Source organism: Peromyscus maniculatus, chromosome 9 (assembly GCF_049852395.1).
Source record: "Peromyscus maniculatus bairdii isolate BWxNUB_F1_BW_parent chromosome 9, HU_Pman_BW_mat_3.1, whole genome shotgun sequence".
Taxonomy (NCBI): domain Eukaryota; kingdom Metazoa; phylum Chordata; class Mammalia; order Rodentia; family Cricetidae; genus Peromyscus; species Peromyscus maniculatus.
The window spans coordinates 40247825-40273333 of record NC_134860.1 but is presented as its reverse complement, the minus strand read 5'-3'; the positions used below and the strand labels follow the sequence as shown (position 1 = coordinate 40273333).

The window sequence follows — 25509 nt, the reverse complement described above, 5'->3', positions numbered from 1 at the left end:
CAGCAAGATAGAAGGAATTGGGGAGAAGGGGAAGGCCTGTCAGGGCCACATGCTGGAGTGGGCTAGTGTCCCTTCCCCATGTAATTCATACCTATAGCTGCAGATTCCTATTGCTCTGGTGAAGCGGGTTAGATTTGATTTCATACAGCCTCTCACTCATCTAAACACAACAGCTCTATCACTGACTTTCTTCTGTGCATGATGTGTCTATGTGTGCACATTGGTGTGTGTGAGCTAAAGTGGGCCTGTGCACGCTACATCTCATGTGTGGAGGCCAGGGGAAGACCTTCGGTATCAGTCTTTACTTTGGACCTCATTTGGGACAAGGTGTCCTCCGTTATTTTACCAAGGTGCTCATCAGCTGGCCTGTGTCTGAAGATCCCTTTGCCTCTCCCTCCCATGTCCCTGTAGGATACTGTTATTGCAGACTCTTCCACTTCCTGTTACATGAGTTCTAAGGATTTGAACTCAGGACCTCGGAACTGCATGGTAAAGCACTCCCCCCCCCCCCATCTCCTAGGCCTCTATCACTAACTGTGGAGAAGCCCTCTTATCACTACTTTCCCCTCACATAGGCAACAGTACATGTAGAAGGCTTTGTAGGTAGACCTATGGGGTCTGAATCCCAAGTTAACATGGAAGTTTCCCACTCTTGAGGTGCAGCCTCCCTCCTCATCTGTAAATGTGGATATAAGTGACCTACGGTTGTGTTGTGATACTTGTAATACACAAGCAACTTCCCAGTCCAGAGTTGACTATACAAAGGGGCTTTGTATCAACTTCCTTCTAACTACTCTCTTAAAAGGCAGTGGAGCATGCCTTTAATCCCAGTATTAGGCAGGCAGATCTCTCTGAGTTTGAGGCCTGGTCTACAGAGTGACTAGGTCAGTCTGGGCTGTTACACAGAGAAACTCTGTCTCAAAACAACAACACACACACAAACAAAAAGGTAGAGTAGTAAAACCCCAAAGCAACTTTTATACCTGTCTCTATAAACCTTAGATCATATGTCAAGAAAACAATATAAATCTCCACTAACATAAGCAATAAACTTCTTGGGCTTTGGGAGGATCCCAAGTGGTAAAGGAAAGATGTGGGCCAGGCAACAGTAGCTCTGCCTGTAATCCCCAGCACTCAGGAGAGAGGATCAAGAGGATGGCTGCAGGTTCAAGGCCAGGCTGGTCTACAGATCACACGTAACAAGCTCCACGCTGGTTTTTGGTTTTTCGAGACAGGGTTTCTCTGTGTAGCTTTGCGCTTTTCCTGGATCTCGCTCTGTAGACCAGGCTGGCCTCGAACTCAAAAAGATCCGCCTGCCTCTGCCTCCTGAGTGCTGGGATTAAAGGTGTGTGCCACTACCGCCCGGCAAGACCCTGTCTTAAAGAAAGCATCTGAATGGGCCAAGCACATCTGGTTGAGGACTCTGAAGCAGGCAAGTACTGAAAGGCAGCAGATTGTCAAGTTGTCCATGTGATCAGGGCCTACCCCGAATTACAAGGTACCCACTGAAGGTACCCACTGAATTACAAGGTAAGGCAGGAAGCCTAGCAGGTATCCACACCCAGCTCTAACGGCAGACAACAAATCTGTCTGACCCCTGCTCAAGCTATGCTGGAAGACTGGGACTTGGAAAACTCCATTTATTGATCCTTAAACTCAACAAAAAGCTCTACGCAAGAGTTGTGAAGGCCCCTGGCCTTGCAGCCACAACTGTGTGCACTGATGTCAGCTGGCTTCTCTCTCTCCAGGCTCGGTTTCTTTGTTCTGGGACGCTAAGAGAACTTCACGAGCTCTCTTCCTCCGAAGTCTCTCAGCATTTGTGATCATCATCGGGTGCAGGGGGTAAAAGCCAGAAAGACCTAAAAACAACAGGATTTTCATTGTAATACTGCACATGCCACGGCTTCCCAGAACTGAGATGCAACACCTGATCCACAGCACAGGCAAGAACCAGGCCAAGTTCAGGGTCTACTTCCAGACACTGTTCTTACTTAAAAAAAAAAAAAAGACAATAGTTCCATTTTTTTTCCCTCACAAAATCCCAGTCAAAGTCTTCTAAAGCAGTCCACAAAGGGGGCCTCCAGATTTAAAAAAAAAAAAAAAGGCAATTACATCACTACATCTTCCCCTCCTGTCCAGAGCAGCTTCCATGGAATGAAAAATCATTCGTCTTCTCCATTATCCTAGAGCTGACCCCAGTATAAAATCTCTTAAATTATCTAAGCTCAGAGATGGTTTACCCAGAAGTTTCTCCATAGGCTTAGAGAGCTGAGCCCCACAGCCAATCCAATGCCGGATCCGGTCCAGGTTGAGGGCAACCAGTTTTTCTCCGTTACTGTTGGGCAGTGGATCGTAGGAGCCCAGCTGCTCCACGAAGCGGCCGTCCCTGGGACACTTGTTGTGAGCCGCCACAATGCGGTAAAAGGGCCGGTTGGTGCAGCCCCCCAAAGCAAGGCGGATGGTGAGGTGGCCCCCACGGTACGCTTTGCAGAGAAAGGTTGCTGTGGAGAAATAACTGGTTAGGACGCAAAAACAGAAGACACAAAACAGGTCATATAAGGTAAAGGTACAATCCCTCCTTCTACGGCTGTGTTCTCAATTCCAATCTGTTCCACCCGGCTTAGGTACCAACTTATCTGTGAAACTTCGCCCCTTAACCACTCCATCCCGGACACGCCTCCTCCTCCCCAAACACGTGCAACACGGACCTGCCACTTGCTAGGTTGTGACCTTGTCTTCCCCTTAGCTGCCTCATCTGCGAAACGATGTCTACGAGGATTTTATGGTAAAAACGGAGAAAAGAGGCCGGGCGTGGTGAAGCACGCCTCTGGTCACAGCACGTTTGGGAGGCAGAGGCGAACTGTGAGTTTGCTGTCTAAGTTCGAAGCCAGCCTGGCTTTGCGTTGTGCGTTCTAGGCCAGCCAGTGTCACACTGTGAGACCCAGATTCCACTCTGAGGCAGTGCGGCCGCTCCTAGCCCAGGTCACCGCTCCCCGCACCCGCCCCGCAGCCCCGCAGCCCCGCAGCCCCGCAGCCCCGCGCACTCACTAAGGTGGACCATGGTGCGGCGACCAGCGACCCTCTGGCTGTCCCCCTGCACCGACAGCTCCGCAGAGCCTGGAGCCTGGAGGAGCGCCCCCAAGCGGCCGCAGAGGCACACGCCCCGACGCCAGCACCGCGCAAGATCCGGAAAGCCCTCTGCGGAAGCGGCTAGCTGCTCGCCCCGCCTCTTCCGCTCTCTCTTTCTAGGTCTACCGGAAGGCAACAGGGCGGCCCTGACTGCCTTAGACGATGCGGAAGAGGTGTGTCTGTGGGCGTGGGGCCGCTGGCTGTGTTTGGGGTGACTCGCGGTAGTGGTGGGGAGTGCTGCGAGGCTGCCGGTCGGTCTACAGGGGTGCCGAGTGCCTAGCAAAGACTTCTGTCTGCAGCGATTCCCACCCCGCCTAGGGCGGCAAGCGCTGACCTTGGAGCCCCGGACACCAGCCTGGTGGGCAGGGGGCCGCACCGGAGAGCCTGGGCCGGGCCGGACACAGCAGGGGACGAAGCTGCCTTCCTTTTCCTCGGGAAGACTTCATAAAGGACTGAGCGAGGAGCAGGATTAAAAATAATTTATTCTCTGTTTATTACTATGACTCTCACTTTCCCTTGTATTCTCCCACCCTCAGAAAAAATCGCTCCATTGAAAAGTGTGTGTGGGGGGGCTTTTATTTTCGCCTTTACTACATGTTCCAAGAAGTTAAGGGTATGAGTTCTTTGTCCTTTCAAGACCTAGAATTACGGCTTCACGAGTGAATTTTGCATCTCTGATCACAATGGTGTATAAAAGCCGCTCTCCTGATTTAGATCCTTGAAGATACCGCCGACTTAAAGAAATTAGTACGTTTATCTTAGCAAAGACCTCTTTTAGCTCTCCCAAAAGGTTTAGCCTCCAGGATATCCTCTGCTCTTACCCAGTGACACAGCGTGGCAGTATTCTAAGCCCACCTTTGAAGATGATGCCTTAATTCCCAAGCCCCAGTAACTGAAGCTGGTCAAGAACTTTGGCAATTGACGATAAGATTTCATCAGAAACTGCAATAGTTACACCATTATGCCATATAGCTACCCACAAATATGCCTATTAATTAGTTACATAATTATATAAGAGCATATAAAGTACAATGTGCTACATAAGACTCCAGGAACACGCTGATAAATTTTGAGGGTTTTTTTTATTGTGATCTGATTTACATTTAATAGCTAATGCGGGGGGAGGTCAGGTTTCATCTGGTGACCATTTGGGAAGGAAAGATGAGATGCTTCGGGTCCCATATTGAATATCCACTAGTAAGGGTGTCAGAAGGATGGATCTCCAAAGCCAACCATTTCCTGGACGGTGTGGATTTCTGCAAGCAGGGCTTCGTCTTTCAGTTTCAGCTGCAGAAACAGGGCAGGAAGAACAAGTAACTCAACACACCATGGAGCTTTGGAGAGTCCTGATTTATGAGGCTCTAAATGTGTGGGGATGGAATGGGCTTTTCCTGTATTCCTAACACCCTGGGAGCTCCCTTAAAGACGTAGACTGCTGTATTGTTTCCACGGGTGTGTGAGCTCTCGAGTCTGCATTCTCTTGTGACAACCACCTCATACCTTTATTGTGTACTTGTAGGCCTGCTCAGCTTCCAGTTGTCGTCCAACCTGAAACAAATCATGAGATCATGAGAATAAATGATTAGGAAGCACATTCATTCATTTCAGGGAGGGACTGCCCAAGACTGACAGTTTGTCATCAGTACAATGACCAAATCCAGAGCTCATCAAACTTCGGTTCTGGTGTTTTTTCTTTTCTTAGTTGGGCCCTCGCCTGCTCCCTGGACGGGTTCTGTGAAGGGACAGTAAGAAACACTCACTTTCAGGCAGACCAGAGCCAGGTAGGCCCACACTTCAGCATTGTAGTTATTCAGTGCATTGGCTTCAGAGAGAGCGTCCTCGGCCTCGGTGAGCTCCTCCAGCTTGGCAGAGGGGGAGAGAGAGGGATACAGTTCAGAGTGCTCTTCACTTAAGCCAACTGGAGTCAGCTTAGGTGAGATCACTATCCAACCAGTAGATGTCCAGGACCTGTACCAGTGCTCTTTCAGACAAAACCTCAAAACCCATCAGTGGTTCCAGAGTCACAGGCAGCATATATTTTATGTGTTCTTATATAATTATGTAACTATTAGTAGATATTATTTGTGGGTAGATATATATATATATGTTTGTGGGAGGAGGTATATATATATATATATATATATATATATATATATATATATATGTTTTAAAGTTATTTATTTAGAGACTGGGTCTTCCTGTGTAATGAAACTCACAGGATTGGCTTGAAAATCATTATGTAGGGCAGACTGGTCTTGAAATTGAAACCACCCTACCTCACCCGACCAGGCATTGGGATTATAGGCATGAGCCACCAGGCCTAGATTTTTTTTTTTTCCTGTTTTGAAAGAATAGTGAGACAGGCAGGGGTGGCGCACACCTTTAATCCCAGCACTCAGGAGGCAGAGGCAGGCAGATCTCTGAGTTCGAGGCCAGCCTGGTCTAAAAAGCGAGTGCCCGGACAGCCAGAACTACACAGAGGAACTCTGTCTTGAAAACCAAAACAAACAAACAGCAACAAAGATCAGAGAGTTTCTAAGCCCAAGAAAAGATGAAGAGAAGCCTTCAACCATGCCCATGGTTTGACCCACACTTCAGGTCTTTCAGACATTTATTATTCAGTCAATCTACATTTTCTGATGATGTGTTCTGTGCTCACCTTGATGCTGAGAATAAAAATGTGTTTGTACATATACAGCCCCTTACTCTCAGAGCCCTCACTGGCAGATACGTAAAATAATAATAATAATGAAAAACCTAATACACAAAGAGTTCCATTACAAAATAAATATTTCTAGAGTAAAAGCACACTAATGATCTAGAGGTGAGAAAAGGAAAACATTACCAGATCTACCCTGACACTGAAGGATAGCCTCAGAGAAGGAATGTCATGACAGCGGACCACGAAGGGTAAGAAGGCGTTCCTTAGATGCACAAGGTCAAGAGATAAAGGGACTAACTACAAAGGTACGGGTGGGACTGAGGACATCATACACACAATCTTTTTTTTTTTTGAAACAAGGTCTCTCTCTAGCCCTGGCTGGCCTCCAACTTGCTGTGTAGACTAGGCTGGCCTTGACCTCATAGAGAGCCACCTGCCTCTGCTTCTACCTCCTGAATGATGGGATCAAAGGCTCTGTCGCCAGCCTCAGGCAAAGACTCTGTGAACATGATAGACATCAACAACCTCATAGCCTTGGTGGAAAGTGTCTGTCTGTAATCCCAGCAGTGGGTAGAGACAGGAGAAAGATGAGGTTAAGGTCATCTTCGGCTACAAAATGAGTTTGAGACTACCCTCGTACATGAGAATCCCATCCCTGGCAAGACAGGAATTAAATTCAGGCCTGGCCATGTTCATAGATTAGCAGGTGAGTTGTCCCATGTCTAACAGTTGCTTTGAAAGACTCCAGAGGGAAAGGTCGAAGCACAGATGAAGACAGTGGGGACCTCAAGTTAATGGCTGCCAAAGCAGGGTAAAGTGGAGGTATTTTCTGCTCTTTACGACTAAGGGTATTTTAAACTGGCCATGATAAAAAACTAAAAGAAAATCATTGATGCCATAGCTGGTTGTGTAGCCCTGGGAGCTCATTTCTGTCTGTTTATATCCCAGATTTCTCATGCTAGGTTTTCCTAAGTTTTTTTTTTTCTTTCTTTCTTTTTTTTTTCCATTTATTTTTATTTTATGTGTTTTGTCTGCATTTATGTCCGTGTAAGGGTGTTAGGTCCCCTGGACCTGGAGTTACAGACAGTTAAGCTGCCATGTGGGTGGTGGGAATTGAACCAGGGTCCTCTGGAAGAGCAGCCAGTGCTCTTTTCTTTTTGTTTTGTTGTTGTTGTTTTGAGAAGGGTTTCTCTGTGTAACAGTCTTGGCTGTCCTGGGCTCTGTAGCCCAGGTTGGCCTTGAACTCACAGAGATCCACCTGCCTCTGCCTCCCCAGTGCTGGGATTAAAGATGTTCACCACCACTCCTGGGTCAGCCAGTGCTCTTAACCACTGAGCCATCTCTCTAGCAACGTAAGTTTTTTTCAAGGATATTTTATTTTTCTAGTTCAGGCTTCAGTTCATGAACAACTTTGGGTTTTGTTGTTGTTGTTTTTGGGGGGTTGTTTTTGTTTTTTGTTGTTGTTGTTTTGTTTGAGACAGGGTTTATCTGTATAACAGCCCTGGCTGTCCTGGAACTTGCTTTGTAGACCTTGCTGGCCTCGAACTCATAGAGATCCACCTGCATCTGCCTCCAGAGTGCTGGAATTAAAGGCGTGCACCACCACGGCCTGGCCTCATGAACAACTTGACAAACAGTTTTTTTTATATATATATTAGAGCAGACTGCCATCCCACCACCATCACAAACCCCCACAATATACTTGGAGGACCAAGGAATCAGGGCCTGGTATCTAACCTCTGTTCTCTTACCCGGTAACAGGCAATTCCTAGTCCTAGCCAGGTCAGACATGAAGGTGATCTCTTACAGACTTGCATGTAGGTACTCTTTGCCTTTTCATACTGTCAAAAGAAAGTTCCATTAAGCATCAAACACCATGTTGCTAAGGTAACCATGAGCTTCTTGACAGTTTTGCTCCAGAATAATCTGAAATTGAGTGAGTCCTTGGATTATATTTTCATGGATACTTTAAAAGAGTAAGAAGACAGGGAAGAGATGAGGAAACCAATATGAAAGGGCAGGTTTTTTGTTTTTTTTTTTTTTTTTTTTTTTTTTTTTTTACCTAGGAGCAGATCCAAAGATGAGGGCGGGACTTACACTGGACATTCTGGGCAAGCACAGTGGTTATGGGAATTCTGTCTAGACTTCATGAACTACATCTTTTCAGCTAGAAGTGGCATTGTGTGGTGGGATGACAGACATTGAGCCTCTGGTCCCTCTGAGAACCTGTTCTCCTGTCAGAAAAGTCTAAAGGTGCCACAGAATTCCAGCTACTTGGCTTCTAAGAGCTGAGAGAAGGGGATAATTTGAGGCCAGAAGTACAAGGACAGTTTTGTAACATAATAAGATGCCATTTTTTTTTTTTTTTAGTGTGGGCGAGGATGAGACAGGATCTCATATAGCCCAGACTGGCCTCTAGCTTGCTGCGAAAGCCAGGATGACCTTCAATAGCTGATTCTCCAGCCTCTACCTCCTGAAACCTGGAATTACAGGGATGTGCCACCATACCTAGCTTTATGTGGTGCCAGGGATCAATCCCAAGGCCACATTCATGACAGACATGCACTTAACCAACTTCACTATATCTCTAGCCCATTGTCTCTTTTTTGTTGTTTGTTTTGTGACAAGACCTTGGTATTTTCCCCAGGTTGACTTCAAAGTTCTGTGCTCAAGTAATCCTGGACCTAAGCCCCTGAGTGCTGGGACCATAGGCACACACTGCCACACTCGGCAAGACACCCTTTCCAAAATGAAACTTCCAAAAGAAGCAGGTAGGACTCAGGGGCTTATTTCTTGCCTTGTATCTACAGCTGACCTTGAGCATTTAGCCTAGGAACTGGTTGCCTAGTAACCATGAGGTCAGTAGTGCCTTGAAGATGCAGCTTGCAAAACATCTCCACATTTACTTCACTGCAGCAGGGCTGAGATACTTCCTGGGATTTACGTCCCTCAGCCCTGGCTCAGCCTTCCCGTGTACATTATCAAACACTGTAACTTCATGTTCCTGTTGGTTAATATTAAATAAAAGCCTTGGTGTGTCTGTGCACCACGTATGTGCAGGAGCCCATGGGAATAGACATGTCACAACTCCTGATAGATGGTTGTGAGCTGTTATGTGGGTGCTGGGAACCAAGCCAGGTTCCTCTGCAAGAGGTTATGCACATAAGAGTGTATGCGTGTGTGCCGTGTGCTAACCACTGAGCAATCTCTCCAGCCCCACAACCCACAATTTTTACACTTATGATTTCTAAAAACTTGCTTAATCTTTAAAGCTCCTTTTAAATCACAGCTCAGAATCATACATATGGGTATTGTGAAGACATCCAGAACGAGCTCTTGAGGAGCCCACACCCATTTTGGATGTGTATTGCTCTTGAGTCAGTTTTTCTCCCCCCCCCACACGCACACTCATGTTTAGCTAAAGGCTGTGCTATTCTGTGTCTCTACTTAGTAAATTCCCCAGTTGGCTTCTTTCTGACCTGTCCTGAGCTCTTTTCTGCAGTGTGGTTTTACCTCAAATGAAGGTCCCTAAAAAGCGAGTGGGAAGGGAGGGTACTGACAGTGTGCGAGGGCAGAGGTGGGCACTTCGGGTTCCTCTAGGTGGCAGTGCTGAGCTACATTTCTCCACTGCCGCTGGCAGATCCACGGGTACCCACCCTCTCTCCCCTTACCTCTTTCTCTTCCAGGTAGATGTGTCCCAGTCGGAGGAAGATGAAGTGCATCTCAGAAGCATCAACTACGAAACTAATAGTTCGCTCATAGCATGCCTTGGCCTCAGCATGATTTCCACTCAGAAAATAGAGATGGCCCTTCACACCCCAGACATTAGGGTTCTGAGGAAGCAGACAAGGAAAATGTAGGGTGATGTGGTATTTAAGTCTCTAATGAATTTTGTTTAACATTTAAATTTAAATCAGTACACTTCTCTTTTTTGTTTGTTTCTTGGTAGGTTTTTGGTTTTGGTTTTTGTTGTTGTTGTTGTTGTTTTGTTTTTTTTAAAGACAGAGTTTCTCTCTGTAGCTCTGGCTGTCCTGGAACTCACTCTATAGACCAGGCTGGCCTCAAATTTACAGAGATCCGCCTGCCTTTGCCTCCCTAGTGCTGGGATTAAAGTCATGCACTACCACCAGCTGGCTTTTCAATCATCCTTCAGCAATTCTTTTTTGTTTTGTTTTTTGTTTTTCAAGGCAGGGCTTCTCTGTGTAGCCCTGGCTGTCCTGGAACTCTGAACTCACTCTACAGACCAGGCTGGCCTTGAACTCACAAAGATCTGCCTGCCTCTGCTGTGCTGGGATTAAGGGCCCAGGCCCCCACCACACAGGTCCCTCAGCATTCTTTTCTCTTTTCTAAGAGCAGACAGAAAGAGCTGTTTTCGTCACACTAGGGGGTATTTTCCTAGGTCTGTTTTCATTTTTTGATTCTTCAAAGCCATTTTGTCTTCAGGGATGACTATGAAGACAAACTTTCTCCTGTAATCAGGATAATGCTATTAGGAGCGAAGAGAAGTCTGGAAACTTGAAATAACGAGCAACTTCTGCTAAATGCCCATCTTATCTGTTCTCTTTACCCTCTGTAAAACTCATGATGATTACTTAAGAAAAACAAATCCAAGTGTAAATGTTACACACACACACACACACCAGAAATCTCCCTGTGATATGGCACCGATACATTGTTTACTTATTTTGAGACAGAGTCCCATCATGCTCCGTGCCCACTTCAAACTCCTGGGCTCAAGCCCCCATGCAGCTGAGACACACACTGTGGTGCCCTGCTTTTCTCTCTCTCCCAACACCTGTCCACCCTTCCCTCCTCCCACTCAAGAGCCTTTACCAGATAGTCCATCTGAGCTGCTTGTTGAAGGTACTCCTCTGTCTTGGCAAAGTCCTTCTTGAGAAGGTGTGTCTGGGCCAGAACCAAATAATATTCACAACTGGGTCCTCCTTGAGGGCACAGCAGCTCGTGTGCCAGCACTCTGTGCACAAACTGCAAGGAAACCCAATGATAAAGAACCTAAAAATGACTGCTTTGTGCTGGCTGCACAGCCTTGCAGGTGGAGGGAGTCCGGTGTGGTAAACAGTGAGGGGCGTGTTATGGTGTAAAATGACCACTGTCATTGGCAAAGGGACGGGGGCAAATCTCACACTCAGTACTTCGTGTTCTAGTAACAGCTATTCGGCCCGCGAATATCAACATTTCCAAGAGAACACCCCACAGCACTGCACCGTGCTGGCCCTGGTGGTCACCAGACTGAGAGTTAGACTGTCTTTATTAGGTACAGGCAAAGGCACTTCAGCAGCCATCCACTTACACAGGAAGTAACATCTTCAAACTGTTGACATTTTAAGGAAACTCATAATGAGGCAAAACCCACCTTTCCAAATGCTAAGACTTGGAATTGACAAACATAAATACCCAGTTCTGCCATACCACTACACATTTACGCTTCCCAGTGCATCTGAGGCTCTCTTCCCCACCCCCTCAATTTAAACGACCTGCAAATTTGGTGCAGTCAGATGAGCTTGCAAAGCAGAAGTGGACCCTCCTCAGCCTTTGCAGTCCATTCTTAGTCGTTTTAGCCTTTGAAGCCCATTAGCTCTGCCTGCCCCCTGGTGTTCTGACCCGAGTAGACAGGATTTATTCATTGAGGGGAGAGCCTGTTCCCACTAGGAAGCGTTCCTGTGTTCGAAAGGCTCTTGTTTAATGTGGTCCAGTCCCACCCAGTTTCTAATTCCTGCCCTTTCTTGAGATTGCTGCCCTCAAGTAAGGCATGTGCTTGCAGGATCCGGGTCAACTCCACCAGGGCCTGTATCTCACACTCCCCACTCCCTCCGACTACACACTCCCTCCCACTACTTGCTCATGAGTCCCCCTCCTGTGAGCATGTGCTTATTGGATAGACTTCTTCTTTGGGAAGAAGGCTGCATCCCCAGCTGCTCTGCCTGTGACTATGTGGGTGAGTACATTTGGAAAAAATGTATGTGTATGTATGGTTGTAGCGTGAGGGGCAGGGTTGCATGCATTGTGCATGTGGAGGTAAGGGAGAAACTTACACAGGAGTTGGCTCTCTTCTTCCATCATGTGGGTTCCAGGGATCCAACTCAAGTCATCAGACTTGGTGGCAGGCCCCTTTACCCACTAAGCCATCTTACCAAACCTATAACCTAGTTTTTTTTTTAAAAGATATATTTATTTATTATTTATACAGCATGTAAGACTGCAGACCAGAAGAGGGCACCAGATCTCATTACAGACGGCTGTGAGCCACCATGTGGTTGCTGGGAATTGAACTCAGGACCTCTGGAAGAGCAGTCATTGCTCTTAACCTCTGAGCCATCTCTCCAGCCCCCTATAACCTAGTTTTAATCATTACAATAATTTAATATTTCTAACCCTTTCTCACATAGCCCTGTGTATCTGTTTTCAGGACATGGATGGTAAAAGAGGTATAATCAGGTGCCTATGAACCTCTAACACTTCTAAGTTCCTAGAAGAAAAAGCTCAGGGGCTGACAGGAATGCTCAGTGGGTAAAGGTGCTTGCTGTCAAGCCAAAATAGCTGAGTTCGATCCCCAGAACTCACGTGATGAGAGGAGAAGACTGACTTATGCAAATTGCCCTCTGACCTCCACGTGCATGGATCTCTTCATAAGTAAAAGTAAAATATTAAAAAAAAAAAAAAAAGAGTCAGGCAACACAGTCAAGCTACAGTAGAACTTAGATCTGACTTTGTTCTGTTGGCCTTCTGCGGAGAACAGACTTCTCAGTGAGGGCTGCTGATAGCATCTGCAGAGAGTGATTGGTGTTTGAATATGCCTTACATTTGGCTAAGAAATGCCCTTAAAAGTACATTTAAGGAATTAGCAGTACAGCTCAGTGGTGGAATGTGTAGGAGGCTCCAGGCTCAATCCCCAGCCCAAAAAAGTGTGTTTGGCTTCTGCTTCCCACATATTTAAGCTTGCAAGACACTGCTATGGATAGAATACATAGCTCACTAAGACCCTCCATCTATGCACCCGTTCCCAAACATTCTGACCTGCACAGCGTTGACCTTCATCAAGAAGCGAATGGTCTCCATGAAGATTGTGGTGGGAGCTTGGGGAATAGTATGAGGGGTAGAATGTAAAAAGGCGGATGAGTCTTGACATTTTGATGTTTCTGGAAATAGATGAACAGGATAGAAGACCAGATGCAAATAGGAAATGCCAGAAGCTCAGACATATTAATAAGGTACGGAGAATAATATTCTGATCTCAGATGGGATAAAGACCAGAGTCTGGGAAACAATAGACTCTTTCTGGCTACGATGCAGAAAGCAGACTCCAAGTGCCGCATGGTCAATGTCTGAGTGGTTCTAAAGGCAAGTCACAACCGAAGGAAAGGGCTTTGGGAACCATTTAAAAGGGGAGATGTCTCAGTCAGTAAAGGCCTGAGTTCTGACTTCCAGCACCCACGGAAAAAGCCAGGCACAGGCGTTTCACTGGAATCCCCACCACAGGCAACACAGAACCAAGCAGATTCCTGTACTCACTGGCCAGCCGGGGCAGCTGAAACAGTGAGACCTTGTCTCAGAACACAAGGTGGACGGTGACTAAGACACCTGGTGCTGGCCTCTGGCTTCCACATGCACACGTGAGTGCACATGTGCAGCACACACACACACACACACACACACACACACACGCACACGCACACGCACACGCACACGCACACGCACACGCACATGCACACGCACACACACAATTAACCAATTAATTTCAAGAAGTATTCAGACCTCCTTGGAGGCTGAAACACAACTTACAGAGATTGTGAAAATGAAGACTCATGGGAATATCACAGTTCTGTTAGATACTTGTGTGAACAAAATTCAAATCCATACTTACCAAAGCAATCCCAGCACAGAGCTTGGATTTCAGATCCCAGACTAATGTGAAGAAGTGTGGTCAGTATAACTAACTTCAAACACATCAGGGTTCCCACAACCACACTCCTAAGGAGTCTGCACTCGTCTGTCTGTTTACACCCCTCTTCCCAGGGGAAATCCCAACTCCTACTCACCCTTTTTCAACGTTAGCTCTTTCAATAGTGCATTGGATGATTTCTGGCCAAGAGAAGGCTCCAGAGGTTGTAAAGTCATTATTGGTTCTTGTGTCTCAGACTGTGCCTTAGACGATTCCTCAACGAACTCGTCTAGACTGGACAACACAGTGCTTGGTCCTAAACAGATCAGATTTTGATGAAAAGGAACTTCCTCTTTCGGGCATTGAAAGGTTATAGGAGAGAATGTGTGCAAACATTCAACAGCCAGAGTGTGGGCATCGTGCGGAGACTATAAACGCTTCCCACCTCTTCGGCCCAGCACCCTCAGTCCCAGGCGTGGTGATGTCACACAGCACAGTCACAGAAGTCACTTGCTAGGTCCACAACCTCAAGAACTCCCAGGAGAAGAAAGGGTCGGCACAGACAACAGTGAGGCCCTGAGGGGCAGGCCTCTCCTGTCAGTGCTCGGCAGGAGGTGAGTGGAGAAGCAGACAATGAACTGAATGTGTAAGATCTGGGAAGACATGAACCCGGAGAGTAAAGGTGGGAGAAGGAAATATGCCCCCATAAAATACTCCCAACTTTGAAGAGAGGGGGCAAAGGAGACCACATCAGAGGAACGCAAAGACGAGGATACAAACAATAACAAGTAAAACAGCAAGGAACCTTGGGGCGTGGGGTGCAGCTCCGTGGTGAGATGAGGAGTCAGCAGGTGGGAGCTTCTGGGTCTGATCCCTGAAGACAGAACAAGGAAAACCATTAATTCACTGCGTGAATAAGAGAGGAGCAAGGATTCCACAGACAAACTCAGTAACGATTGTCTGGAATCTAGAAATGATTAGAAATTTTGTTTACTAAACAAAGCCTTATTAGATAAAGTGTTAAAATTTCAGGAAAAGACAAAGAAGAAAACCTATTGAGTGGAGACATCATCGACACACAGGACAGAAGAGGCTAACATAAATGTTAATGATCCCTCAGCTAATCTCTAATTTTAATACAGTTCAAATAAAAATTATAGCAGCTGAGCAGTGGTGGCACACTTCTTTAATCTCAGTGCTTAGGAGGCAGAGGCAGGCAGATCTCTGTGAATTCGAGGCCAGCCTGATCTACAAAGCAAATTCCAGGACAGCTAGAGCTGTTAGACAGAGAAACCCTGTCTTGAAAAACTGAAGAAAAAAAAGAAGAAAGAAAGAAATGAAAAACAAGAGGAAAGCAAATTTATAGTTACATTTAAAAAAAAACACTTAATAAATTCATTATAAAATCCATACAGACAAATAAAGGTCCATACTTAGCTAAGTAAAACAATTACATGTGATAACCTGGTATGCCAGATACCAAGGCACACATCAAAACCATAGCCATCAAAGACACGTATACAATGCTTTCATATGTTTCTATATGTTTACACATGACAAATACGATAGAAAGACAAGTTCAGAGTTTACCTCAAAGGGGGAAATAATGAGCTTAGTAGAGATGCCGAGAAAACTATATCCCTATCTGGACAAAAAATAAAAATAAAATGGAATGCCCACCTAGCAGAATATTTTAAAGTGGACTCCCTAAAGATCTAAACATGAGACAATTATGAGTTTAACTGAGGAAAATATTCTAAAACAAACTACAGCCAGGTGTGATGACCTGTGCCTATAATCAGCACTTGGGAGACAGAGGCTGAATTACAGCAAATTCAAGGCTGGTTGAATGATACACGGCAAGTTCAAGGCTAGCCTGTGCTAAGTGAAACCCTGTCTTTAAAAAAATCCCTAAACTTCAAAGCTTCCGAACTGAAGCTTAACTGGCTAACAAAACCCCATCCACATCTGCAGAACATCATACTCATTAAGGACAGTTATTGAGACAGACTATCCGCTGGTCCATAAGGCAAGTTTCAACAGTGTTGAAGGTTCCAGCTGGGAGAACGTTCATTCTCCAGCCACAATGAAGTAACACTGTAAGTACAAAGGAAGCAAGCATATCTTGAAAAATTCCAAATATTTAGAAAATAAGAACCAAATCTGTAATACCTCATGGTCTCAGCTGGTGAATCCTAGGTGTTTACAGGAGAGAAATGAAAGTCTATCCACGCAAAACTTGGGACCTAATGTCATCGGTAGCTTTAGCTCAATAGTCCCATCATGGAAGCAGGCAAGCATGATGCAAAGATGGGCACACAGTGCTCTCTCTGCACTGGGATGCAATGCGGCGGCAAACCCGGGCAGCAACAGAGGCAGCACACCAGGGTTAATTCTCCAAAGAATTACAATGACCTCAGACCAAAAGCACGCACCAATGAACTCCGGAAGTTGTGAAAAACATTCTAGAATATTTCCAGAATTCTAAAGCTTAAAAACTAACAAATTTGGGCTGGTTATGTGGCCCAGCAGATAATGGTGCCAGCCACCAAGCCTGAGTTCCACACCAGGAAGCCACATAGTGGGAGGATGGGACTGACTTCTCAAGGCTGCCCTCTGACCGCCACACAAGTGTCAGGGTGCATATGCTCCCAACCCACATAGATAAAGGGACAGATATAATTTAAAACTTTTAAATGCAAATTCCTCTAGGGACAGCAGGTCAGTGGTAACCTAGAAACAGGGGCAGATGAAAGGCATCGCGGTGGGCATCAGCACATGCCATTCTCTTGATTGGGTGGTGCTCCCAATACTTACTAAACTGACCTTAAATGTGTGCAGTTTGGGAAATTTCAATTGAAATTTCCTCAGGCCACCTTCAAATTTGTACACAGAATAACAATGCAGGTATGCAAGAAACACATAAGCAAAGACACATACAAGAAACATATCACAGTGACTGATTTCCTAAAATACATAAAAAACAGCTGGAGAGATGGTACTTGCTGCTCTTGCAGAAGACCCAGGTTTAGTTCCCAGCACCCACATCTGTCAGCTCCCAGTGGGCTGTAATTCCAGTTCCAGGGCATCAGGCACCCTCTTCTGAACTCTGAATACCTGCATACATGTGACGCACCTACTGAGAAGCAGGCACACATGTACTTATAAAATGAATAAATCTAAAAAAATCGGTAAATCATGCAGGAATAGAGAACAGGGGAGGGGAAATGGGCCAGATAAAGAAATACATTTAAGAATTACATGGTATGTTCATAGCAGCACTATTTGTAATAGCCAGAACCTGGAAACAACCTAGATGCCCATCAACGGAAGAATGGATGAAAAAAATGTGGTACATATACACAATGGAGTACTACTCAGCAGAGAAAAACAATGAAAGCATGAAATTTGCAGGCAAATGGATGGAACTAGAAAAAATCATCCTGAGTGAGGTAACCCAAACCCAGAAAGACAGTCATCGTATGTACTCACTCATAGGTGGATTCTAGATATAAAATGAACAATCAGACCACAACCCATAGAACCATAGAGGCTATATATATAGCATGGAGGTCCCTAGGATGACTGTGGCATATAATCAATTTCAGTTTTACTCAATTATTGAAAAAAAATAGCCAAATGAATGGAAACACATGAACTATGAACCAAAGGCTGAGGGGCTCCCAGCTGGATCAGGCCCTCTGAATAGGTGAGACAGTTGATTGGCTTGATCAGTTTGGGAGGCATCTAGGCAGTGGGACCAAGTCCTGTGCTCATTCCATGAGTTGGCTGTTTGAAACCAGGAACTTATGCAGGGACACTTGGCTTAGTCTGGGAAGAAGGGACTGGACCTCCTTGGACTGAGTCTACCAAGTTGATCACAGTCCTCGGGGGAGGACTTGTCCCGGAGGAGGTGGGAATGGAGGGTGGGCTGGGGGTAAGGGGAGGGCGTGGGAGGGGGGAGAATAGGGGAACCCATGGCTGATATGTAGAACTGAATGGTATTGTAAAATAAAAAATATATATCACAAAAAAAAAAAGAATTACATGGTAGGTAGAGAAGAACAAAAGAAAAACATTTATATGTATTCAGAACAGTACCCATTTTGAAGGGATACTGATGGAGTCAATTCTATATGATATGGAAAATCCGCAACAACAGATGCTTCCGACCAGTTCCAGATGATGAGTTATTAGTAAGCATGGTGTCTTTCCTGATATTGCTGAAACACTGACACTTTCCTATTTGTTGAACAAACGCTGTCGTGGTGCCTACTTTGTACCGGGTCCTATCTGTAGGCCAGTAAGTTTCCAAAGGCCACTTCCCATCTCCACAGTCCACTCCCACCTGTTAGGCCGTCCGTTTTGATGACTGTGGCAGAATCATGTAGGGCTCCCCAAGGGCCAAGACTGTGCTCTCTTTTCACCCCGCCCGAGGTGTCAGCATTCTCCAGGGTACCAGTGCTCTTTGGCTTTGTTTGGAGGGTCCGTGCCTGAAGCTGTTTGAAGGCCTCGTGAAATGCCATTTCCATTCGAATATCATTATTCTGAATCTCATAGAACAGCCCTGAGGAAATAAAGACGCTGAGATGAAGGACTAACCTCCCATCCTCAGAGGTGAAGAATGGGCGCATTTCATTTCCCTCTGATGCGTTTGTTTTACTAGAGTTTTAAAACCACATCCCAGCTGGACAGTGGCGGCGCACGCCTTTGATCCCAGCACTCGGAAGGCAAATGGATCTCTGAGAGTTCAAGACCATTCTGGTCTACAGAGCAAGTTCCAGGACATCCAGGACTACACAGAGAAACCTTGTCTCGAACTCCCCTCCCTCCCCACCAAAAAACCCCTTCAGTCACTAGAGTAAAGAGGAAAAAAGAGAATCTTGTGATGGAGGAAAGCCCACACGCACATCACAGGGCAATAGTATACCCAGCAAAGTCCAGGCAACAACATTGGTAGGTTCCAAGCATGTAGCATCCTCAAAGAAAATTTCTGCTTGCTCATAGTTCTCCATCAAGACAGCCAGGACACCACACAGCAGCAAGCTGAGAAGAGAGCCACTTCACGGTTAGCAGTCCGGTCCTATGTCACTTCAATGGGACAAAGACAATCTCATGTTGCAGCTTATCTGCTCCTACTCATGACCTCCATTTCCCCTCTACCTGTGAATGTGACTCTCATTCAGGGAAAGGGCTTTCCGGAAACACTCCTGTGCTTTCGTGATGTCTTCCGTGAGGAGGCAGAAGGCACCGTAATCCAGCCAGTGATCTAGGTTCTGGGGCTCACGGACCAACCTCTAGGTACACAAAGTATCAGGAGGGATAGGGTTATGGCAACACTACACCCTACTTTTTGTGCATATAACACAGTAAATGTCCCATAACTGCCATACATTATGAAAGTCAAAATTATCACTTTTCTTTTGCTTACACAGGACCCAGATGCCCAGCAGGAGCACTGTTCTAGCTTTGAGTGTATAGTCAAAATATTATTGACATGACTCAAGAGATTTATTCCTAAACCAATACCGAAGGACTAAGGACTCACTTTATGTCGCATTGATCACAGTTAGTAATTACTGCCCTAATCTTGAGATGGCAAATATACACAGTTATCTATAAATCCAAGGAAGAGGATGCCTCGTGTAGATGGGAACGACAAACATGGTTTAGAGAAGTGAAGAAAGCATGAATAAATGGAAGGACGCTTGAGTTCAGGTTAGGATCGGGGAGTCAGGGCTAAGATGTCAATGGTGCCGAGAGCAATCTCCAGATGAAGGGCAGTCTCTGTCAGACTCCCGGGGGAAACCCTTTCAAAGTTAAACACAGAATCACCGTGTAGGCCGCAATTCCATCCTTAAGTGAACCCAAAGTAATTAAAACAGACACTAAATACTTTTACAAAAATGTTACATTTTGAGTCTTTTATTTGTTTGTTTTTAGAGACAGGGTCTCACTATATATCTCTGGAACTCACTATGTAGACCAGGCTGGCCTTGAACTCACAAAGATCCACCTGCATCTGCCTCCCAAGTCCTGGGATTAAAGGAGTACCTCTATGCCTAGCTACACTTAGAGTCTTAAATTCTGGATACAAGTTGTTTGAATATAGTTTCTCCTAATCTGACTTCCAATTTACAGCAGTCTTCCTGTCTCTGCCTTCTGGTACTGGGATGGCAGATACCACTTTTCCCTGTGACCTTCTGTCTGTCCTTTGGTCTCCTATCAAGAAACTCTCTACATAAGACCTGGTCAAGGAGATTTATTCCTATGTTTCTTTTGAATGGTCTATGTTTTACATTTAGATTAATTATCCATTTATCATTGATTTTTGCAAAATGTTTGAAGTCAAGTCAAGGTTCATTCATTTTGCATGTGGACTGCCAACTACTATCTGTTGAAACAGCTCTTTTCTACATTGAATTTATTGTAAACTTCACCAAAAAATCACATGACCTGGGTGCTGGGGAGATGGCACTCATCATGCAGTGTGAGGACCAGAATTCAGATCCCAGCACTCGAGTAGAAGCCAGGTAGGTGTAGTAGCCTGTCTGTAATCTCAGGGTGGGACAGAGACAGGGGACTGCAGACCTTGGGTCCCAGAGCAAGCTGACCAGCTATACCAGCCAAATCAGTTAGCTCTTGGTTCAAATGAGAGAGGACCCAGGTTTGAATCACACCACCCATATGGTGGCTCACAACCATTTGTAACTCCAGTTCTAGGGGATCTGATGCCCTCTTCTGGCCTCTGCAGGAACCAGGCATGCACATGGTACACATGCCTGCTTGCAGGCAAAACACTCATACACCAAATAAAAACAAGTTTAAAAAATTAAATCATCTGATGGGCACATAGCTTAATCCTCTAATTGTAGAACTCAGGAGGTTGAAATAGGCAGATCTCATAGGCCAGCCTGAGATACAGAGAGAGAGAGACCTTGTCTCAAAAATCCCAAAGCCTGGGCTGGGCATTTGGTGGAATTTTTGCCTAGCATGCTCAAGATCCTGTGTTGAAGCTCCAGTACCATATGAACTGTGAGTGCTGTGGGTGCTGCAATGATCCTAACATTGGGGAGGTAGAGGCAGGGAGGAGAGAAGTTCAAGTTCATCTTTGGCTGTAGTATAATGAGTTTAAGGTCAGCCTAGGATAAATGAGACACTGTCTTAAAAAAAATAAAATAAATAACAAAACCAAAACAAAACATCTAATAATCTTATTCACATGGGCATATTTTTGGTCTCCTCTCTGTCCTACTAATCTGTGTTTACCCTTTCACTGGTCAAGTTCAATGTTAATAAAAAAAAAAACCAGCATTTTACATAGACTCACAAATAACAATCATCACTGAGATGCTTAGCTACCTCTTCATAATATACTGCTGCCATTTCAAAGTTCTCGTTGACTTCTGCCTCAAATGCGAAGAGTCGAAGTTGTTCACTATTGATGTGAATCGTTGCGGGGGTGCCTTGGGTATCATCTGGCATGGACTTGTCATTGAGATGGTAAACAAACAAAATGAAACAATTATACATGGAAAGGTTTATGAGAAGAAACTAGATACGCGATCCAGTCATAACATATCAATGAGACTAAAGTGTGTGTGTGCATGTGTGTGTGTGTGCACGCATGTGTATTCAGGTATGAGTGAAGGACTACGCTTGTCTTCAATGCACTCTGTAGACCATTAAGGTCTTGAACTTTCAATCCTCCTGCCTCAGCCTCCTGAGTAACGGGGATTTCATGCTCGCAGCTACCAGGCCAGGTCCCATCGTTTCAATAAGGAGCAATGCCATAGAAGTAATAGAAAGGCTAGGCTAAGCACAGTAGGCACTTGAGAGGCGGGGCAGAAGGACCAGTTCAAGGCCATCCTTGGCTACATGGCAAGTTCAGGGCTAGCCTAGATTATGTGAAACTTTGTCAAAAGGAAGAAAGCAGAGAAAAGAAAATCCATTAGATAAGCAACCCTTACTTTTTTTTAAGGTATTGGAGATTGAACCTAGGACCTTGCACATTCCAGGCAAATGCTGTATCTCCAGCCTAAACCCTCAACTTTTAACTCCCCACCTAAGCTGTTTCCATCTATGGCTCTGTCCTTTTGACCTCAAAGAAGAGTCAGCCAAAGCGTTCTCCTTTTCATGTCTACTTCTTCCATTTCAAACCTAGGTTCTCTTTTACAGTTGTGTATCTGGGACTTCCTAACAATACTTTCCTCCACTTACCTAATTTTGTTTGTTTTCTGAGACAGGTCCTCATATGATAGCCTGTGATAGTCTGAAATGCACAATGTAGCCTAGGCAAGCCTAGAACTCACTATGAAGCCCACGCTGGCCTCCACCTCACGGCTATCCTCCAGCCTCACTCAGCTTCTTGAGTGCTGGACTTCCCCCATCTGCTCATTTCATCCACCAACCCTGCGAAGCTGCTCGCCTTAAAGAGGGCAGCCCTGTAATTTCTAGATCCTCTGTTCCTTTGTCCCTCAACACCCAACTTCCTGAATGGGAATTATTTCCTATCCATGTATTTACTCCTCAATTAATTTTAGTTGAATCTACCCAGTGTAAGTGAAATTCCCATGTAAAGTTCAACAATAACTTCTTTATTGTCAACTACAATGAAAATTCCTCAGGTTTGTTTTTCATGAGTTCTAGGTATTGGACAATGTAGATCTGTTTTATTTTCGAATCCTTTCTCCTTGGTTCCAGCAACCCCATACTCTCCTGCTTCCTTACCAGTTCCACTTGTCCCCACGGTCACCTCTTCCACTCATCCATGCTCTCTGGTATTTCCTAAGAGTCTACTGCCACAGTCCCTTGTCCTTCCCCACAGTTTCTTCAGACAGCCTTGTCTCTGACCACATGACTCCTCAAACTTCATCTAGAGCTCAGACTGCTCTCCTCTTAAGCAGAGACCCACTGGTGCTACTGTTCAAGACGAGACCCAGTGCCCACTGCTCCCCCAAATCAACTCATACTTGTTCCTTGCCCACTAATAGCTCAGTCACTGAGCCTTAAATTTATGAACATTTGACTCAGGGCTGGAGAGATGGCTTGGAGGTTAAGAGTCCTGGCTGTTCATGCAGAGGACCCAGGTTCACTTCCCATGGCTGCAGCTCACAACAGTCTGTAGCTCAGGTTCAGGGGACCTGTTGCCCTCTTCTGGCCTCCTTGGGCACTGCACACACATGGTGCCTATACATACATGCAGGCAAGACACACATAAAAAATGAAAATAAAGACATTTTTTTAAAAAAAGAATCCTGGGCAGGTGGTGGTGGTGGTGGTGGTGGTGGTGGCGGCGGCGGCGGTGGCGGCACATGCCTTTAATCCCAGCACTTGGGAGGCATAGCCAGGCAGATTTCTGTGAGTTTGAGGCCAGCCTGATCTACAGAGCAAGATCCAAGATCCAGGACAGGCATCAAAACGACACAGAGAAAATCTACCTCAAAAAAACAAAAAACAAACAAATAAATAAATAAAATAAAAAAGAATCCTGCTGGGCAGTGGTGGCATACGCTTTTAATTCCAGCACTCAGGGAAGCAGAGGCAGGCAGATCTTTGTGAGTTCAATGCCAGCCTGGTCTACAGAGTGAGTGAGTTCCAGGACAGCCAGGGCTACACAAAGAAACTCTGTCTTGAAAAACCAGGAGAAAAAAAAAAAAAAAAAAAAGAATCCTTGCCAGGTGGTGGTGGCACACGCCTTTAATCCCAGCACTCAGGAGGCAGAGGCAGGCAGATCTCTGTGAGTTCAAGATCTGGCCTACAGAGTGAGTTCCAGAAAAAAAAGAATCCTTAACTCTTCTCCTCTTATGCAATTACCAGACAATATCACTAAAGTCACCTTGAACCTAGCCTCTAACTGCTCTGAGAGTGCTTGTATGATATTAACCTGAGCAAACTATATCCCAGTATGAGAAATTCAATTCATTGCTCCTATAATGGGAAAAAAGGAAAAACTTTAAATTAAAAATTATTTCATGTCTATGAGTGTTTTGACTGCTAATGTCTGTGCAGCATGTACAAGCCAGAAGAGGGCATCAGGTCCTGTGGAACTGGAATGACAGGTGGTTGTGAGCCACCATGTAGGTGCTGGAATTGAACCCAGCTCCTCTGGAAGAGCAGCCAGGGCTGGGCCATTCCTCTGGCCTTGTAAATTTTCTTTGTGTAGCATTCAAGGCCTCTCCCACCCCATACCTTCCAAACGCTCATCACAAATGGATCCCCAGCTTCAAATCCTGCTTCTTCCAGCCCTAGACAGCTTCAGCCTCCGCTCCTGAACTCTGGGAAGTTTCTGTATGTGCCGTGTCCTTGAGCTCCTAAACCTTGTGACGGACCTGGTGACTCAACGTTCTGGAGCCACCTGGAGATGTCTGCAGCTCTGAGAGACCAGCTCAAGCCCCAGCTCTTTTATGACGCCTTCCCTGAAAGGTCCCAGCGTCACAGAGCTCCGCCCTGCCTTGTGGACGGGCCTCCACCACAGCACCTGCGTCCTTTGTGTCTCTCCTCTCCTAGACAAAGGTTCCCTGGCGACAGAAGGCAACAGCAAACCCATCTCGTGTCAACCGTCAAGACTCTTCCAAACACGTCCTACGTATCGCCACGTCTGTCTAAGCAGGGCTGCTCTTTTAATCCTACACGACTGTGTTCCCCTGTCTTACCTATTCCAAGGAGACCGAAGTGTGTGAAAGGAAAGAAAAGCAGTGAAGGAAGAGAAAACAAGACAGAGGCCAGGGAGCGGCACAGCTGGCCAGAGACTCCGCACACAGAAAGCTTTGATTCTGTCGCTGTTCACATATCGACTAACTAGGTGTAGGAATGCACAACAGCACGCGGCACAAACACAGGCACAGCCGCACGTGGGGAGAAAGAAGAGCATCAGTCACTGAAAGGCAGGGTCTGAGCTGACAAGCTAGCTCAGAGGGTGGACGAAGAGACTGCCAATCCTCAAGACCTGAATCCGTCCCCGACGGCAGGAGGGGCCTCGCTCGGCATGTGCACAACGACACCACAACACACACACAAAATAAATAAAAACGTAATTAAAATTTTAAAGGTGTCATTAATTGCTACCGTCATCTTCACAGTAACAATTTAAACGTAACTTTTAAGATACTCAGACACAGTTTTCCCTTATTTTTATTATCCTGAAGAAAATTGAGACTTGTGCACATTAACAAAACAAATTTTTTGTTTCATAATTTCCATTATTTTATATAGGTGCCCGGTTATTTTGGTGCATGCACATCTGTGTCTCAGGCTAGCTGAGGGTTTAGATGCCTGGGAATTAGAGTTACAGCTGTGAGCCACCATGTGGGTGCTGGGAATCAAACCTGTGTCTTCTAGAAGAGCACCCGGTATTCTTAACTGCCGAGCCAACGCTCCAGTACTGTGTGACACTTTTGAAAGCTAGAGAACGGATTTTTCTGGGAAACTGAAATGTGTGGTCAGTACCTTGTACAGAACAGACTATGTCATCAGGGCTTGTTGAACAAAGGAAGAAAATATCCTAAGAAGGGAGGAGTGTTCCAAAAGCAGCCCTGCTTCTCCAAGGGGAGTGGGTTCTGGGCTGTGAACACTTACCTGGCTTAGGGCCACATGCATTTGATCTACCAAGAACACATAAAGCTCACTGATAAATGTCTGCAGTTCCTCCTGGCTTTCGAATGCTGTTGTCTTCAAGTACTTCTCCCTCACAATCTTTACCACCGCATGCTGCAAAACACACACATTGCCTTCTGATGACGCGGTCCAGCAGTGTGCCGACACCCAGATCTCTAGGGCATCAGCCACCCGGTCATCAGAACATCAAGTGATGGTCAGT

General features: G+C 45.7%; 3 protein-coding genes across 4 annotated transcripts in view; 1 reads left to right on the top strand and 2 right to left on the bottom strand.

Annotated features, from left to right (window-relative positions):
- Positions 1–1625: 1625 nt before the first annotated feature.
- Positions 1626–3183, bottom strand: Mrps16 (mitochondrial ribosomal protein S16). Its single transcript, XM_006984809.4, has 3 exons — positions 3049–3183; positions 2241–2501; positions 1626–1859 (listed from the first exon to the last, which is right to left on the bottom strand). Exons 1-3 carry the CDS (start codon positions 3059–3061, stop codon positions 1726–1728), a joined length of 408 nt encoding a protein of 135 aa, XP_006984871.1. The 5' UTR covers positions 3062–3183; the 3' UTR covers positions 1626–1725.
- LOC143267321 (uncharacterized) lies at positions 3060–3674 on the top strand. Its single transcript, XM_076544739.1, has 2 exons — positions 3060–3302; positions 3429–3674. Exons 1-2 carry the CDS (start codon positions 3060–3062, stop codon positions 3600–3602), a joined length of 417 nt encoding a protein of 138 aa, XP_076400854.1. The 3' UTR covers positions 3603–3674.
- Positions 3675–4192: 518 nt separating this feature from the next.
- Cfap70 (cilia and flagella associated protein 70) overlaps positions 4193–25509 on the bottom strand; it is a 64975-nt gene continuing 43658 nt past the window's right edge. Inside the window, exons 16-29 of one of the 2 annotated variants that reach the window (XM_006984806.4) lie at positions 25269–25400; positions 21054–21179; positions 18855–18988; positions 18622–18737; positions 18040–18258; positions 14497–14565; positions 13849–14007; positions 12827–12948; positions 10625–10777; positions 9463–9624; positions 7543–7632; positions 4890–4991; positions 4630–4677; positions 4193–4416 (exon numbers count right to left, since the gene is read on the bottom strand). In XM_006984806.4, the coding sequence (XP_006984868.1) occupies positions 4336–4416; positions 4630–4677; positions 4890–4991; positions 7543–7632; positions 9463–9624; positions 10625–10777; positions 12827–12948; positions 13849–14007; positions 14497–14565; positions 18040–18258; positions 18622–18737; positions 18855–18988; positions 21054–21179; positions 25269–25400 (1713 nt within the window). In that variant the 3' untranslated portion in view covers positions 4193–4335. The remainder of the gene's footprint in view (positions 4417–4629; positions 4678–4889; positions 4992–7542; positions 7633–9462; positions 9625–10624; positions 10778–12826; positions 12949–13848; positions 14008–14496; positions 14566–18039; positions 18259–18621; positions 18738–18854; positions 18989–21053; positions 21180–25268; positions 25401–25509) is intronic. The other variant, XM_076544732.1, reaches the window with a different exon arrangement.

What these genes read in the sequence shown, in the direction of transcription:
- LOC143267321 (XM_076544739.1), top strand. Translation starts at nt 3,060, where the DNA reads ATGGTGCGGCGACCAGCGACCCTCTGGCTGTCCCCCTGCACCGACAGC. An exon ending in CCTTAGACGATGCGGAAGAG is followed by an intron (nt 3,303 to 3,428) that starts GTGTGTCTGTGG and finishes TTCTGTCTGCAG; the next exon opens with CGATTCCCACCCCGCCTAGG.
- Mrps16 (XM_006984809.4), bottom strand. An exon ending in GCCTATGGAGAAACTTCTGG is followed by an intron (nt 1,860 to 2,240) that starts GTAAACCATCTC and finishes TGTTGTTTTTAG; the next exon opens with GTCTTTCTGGCTTTTACCCC.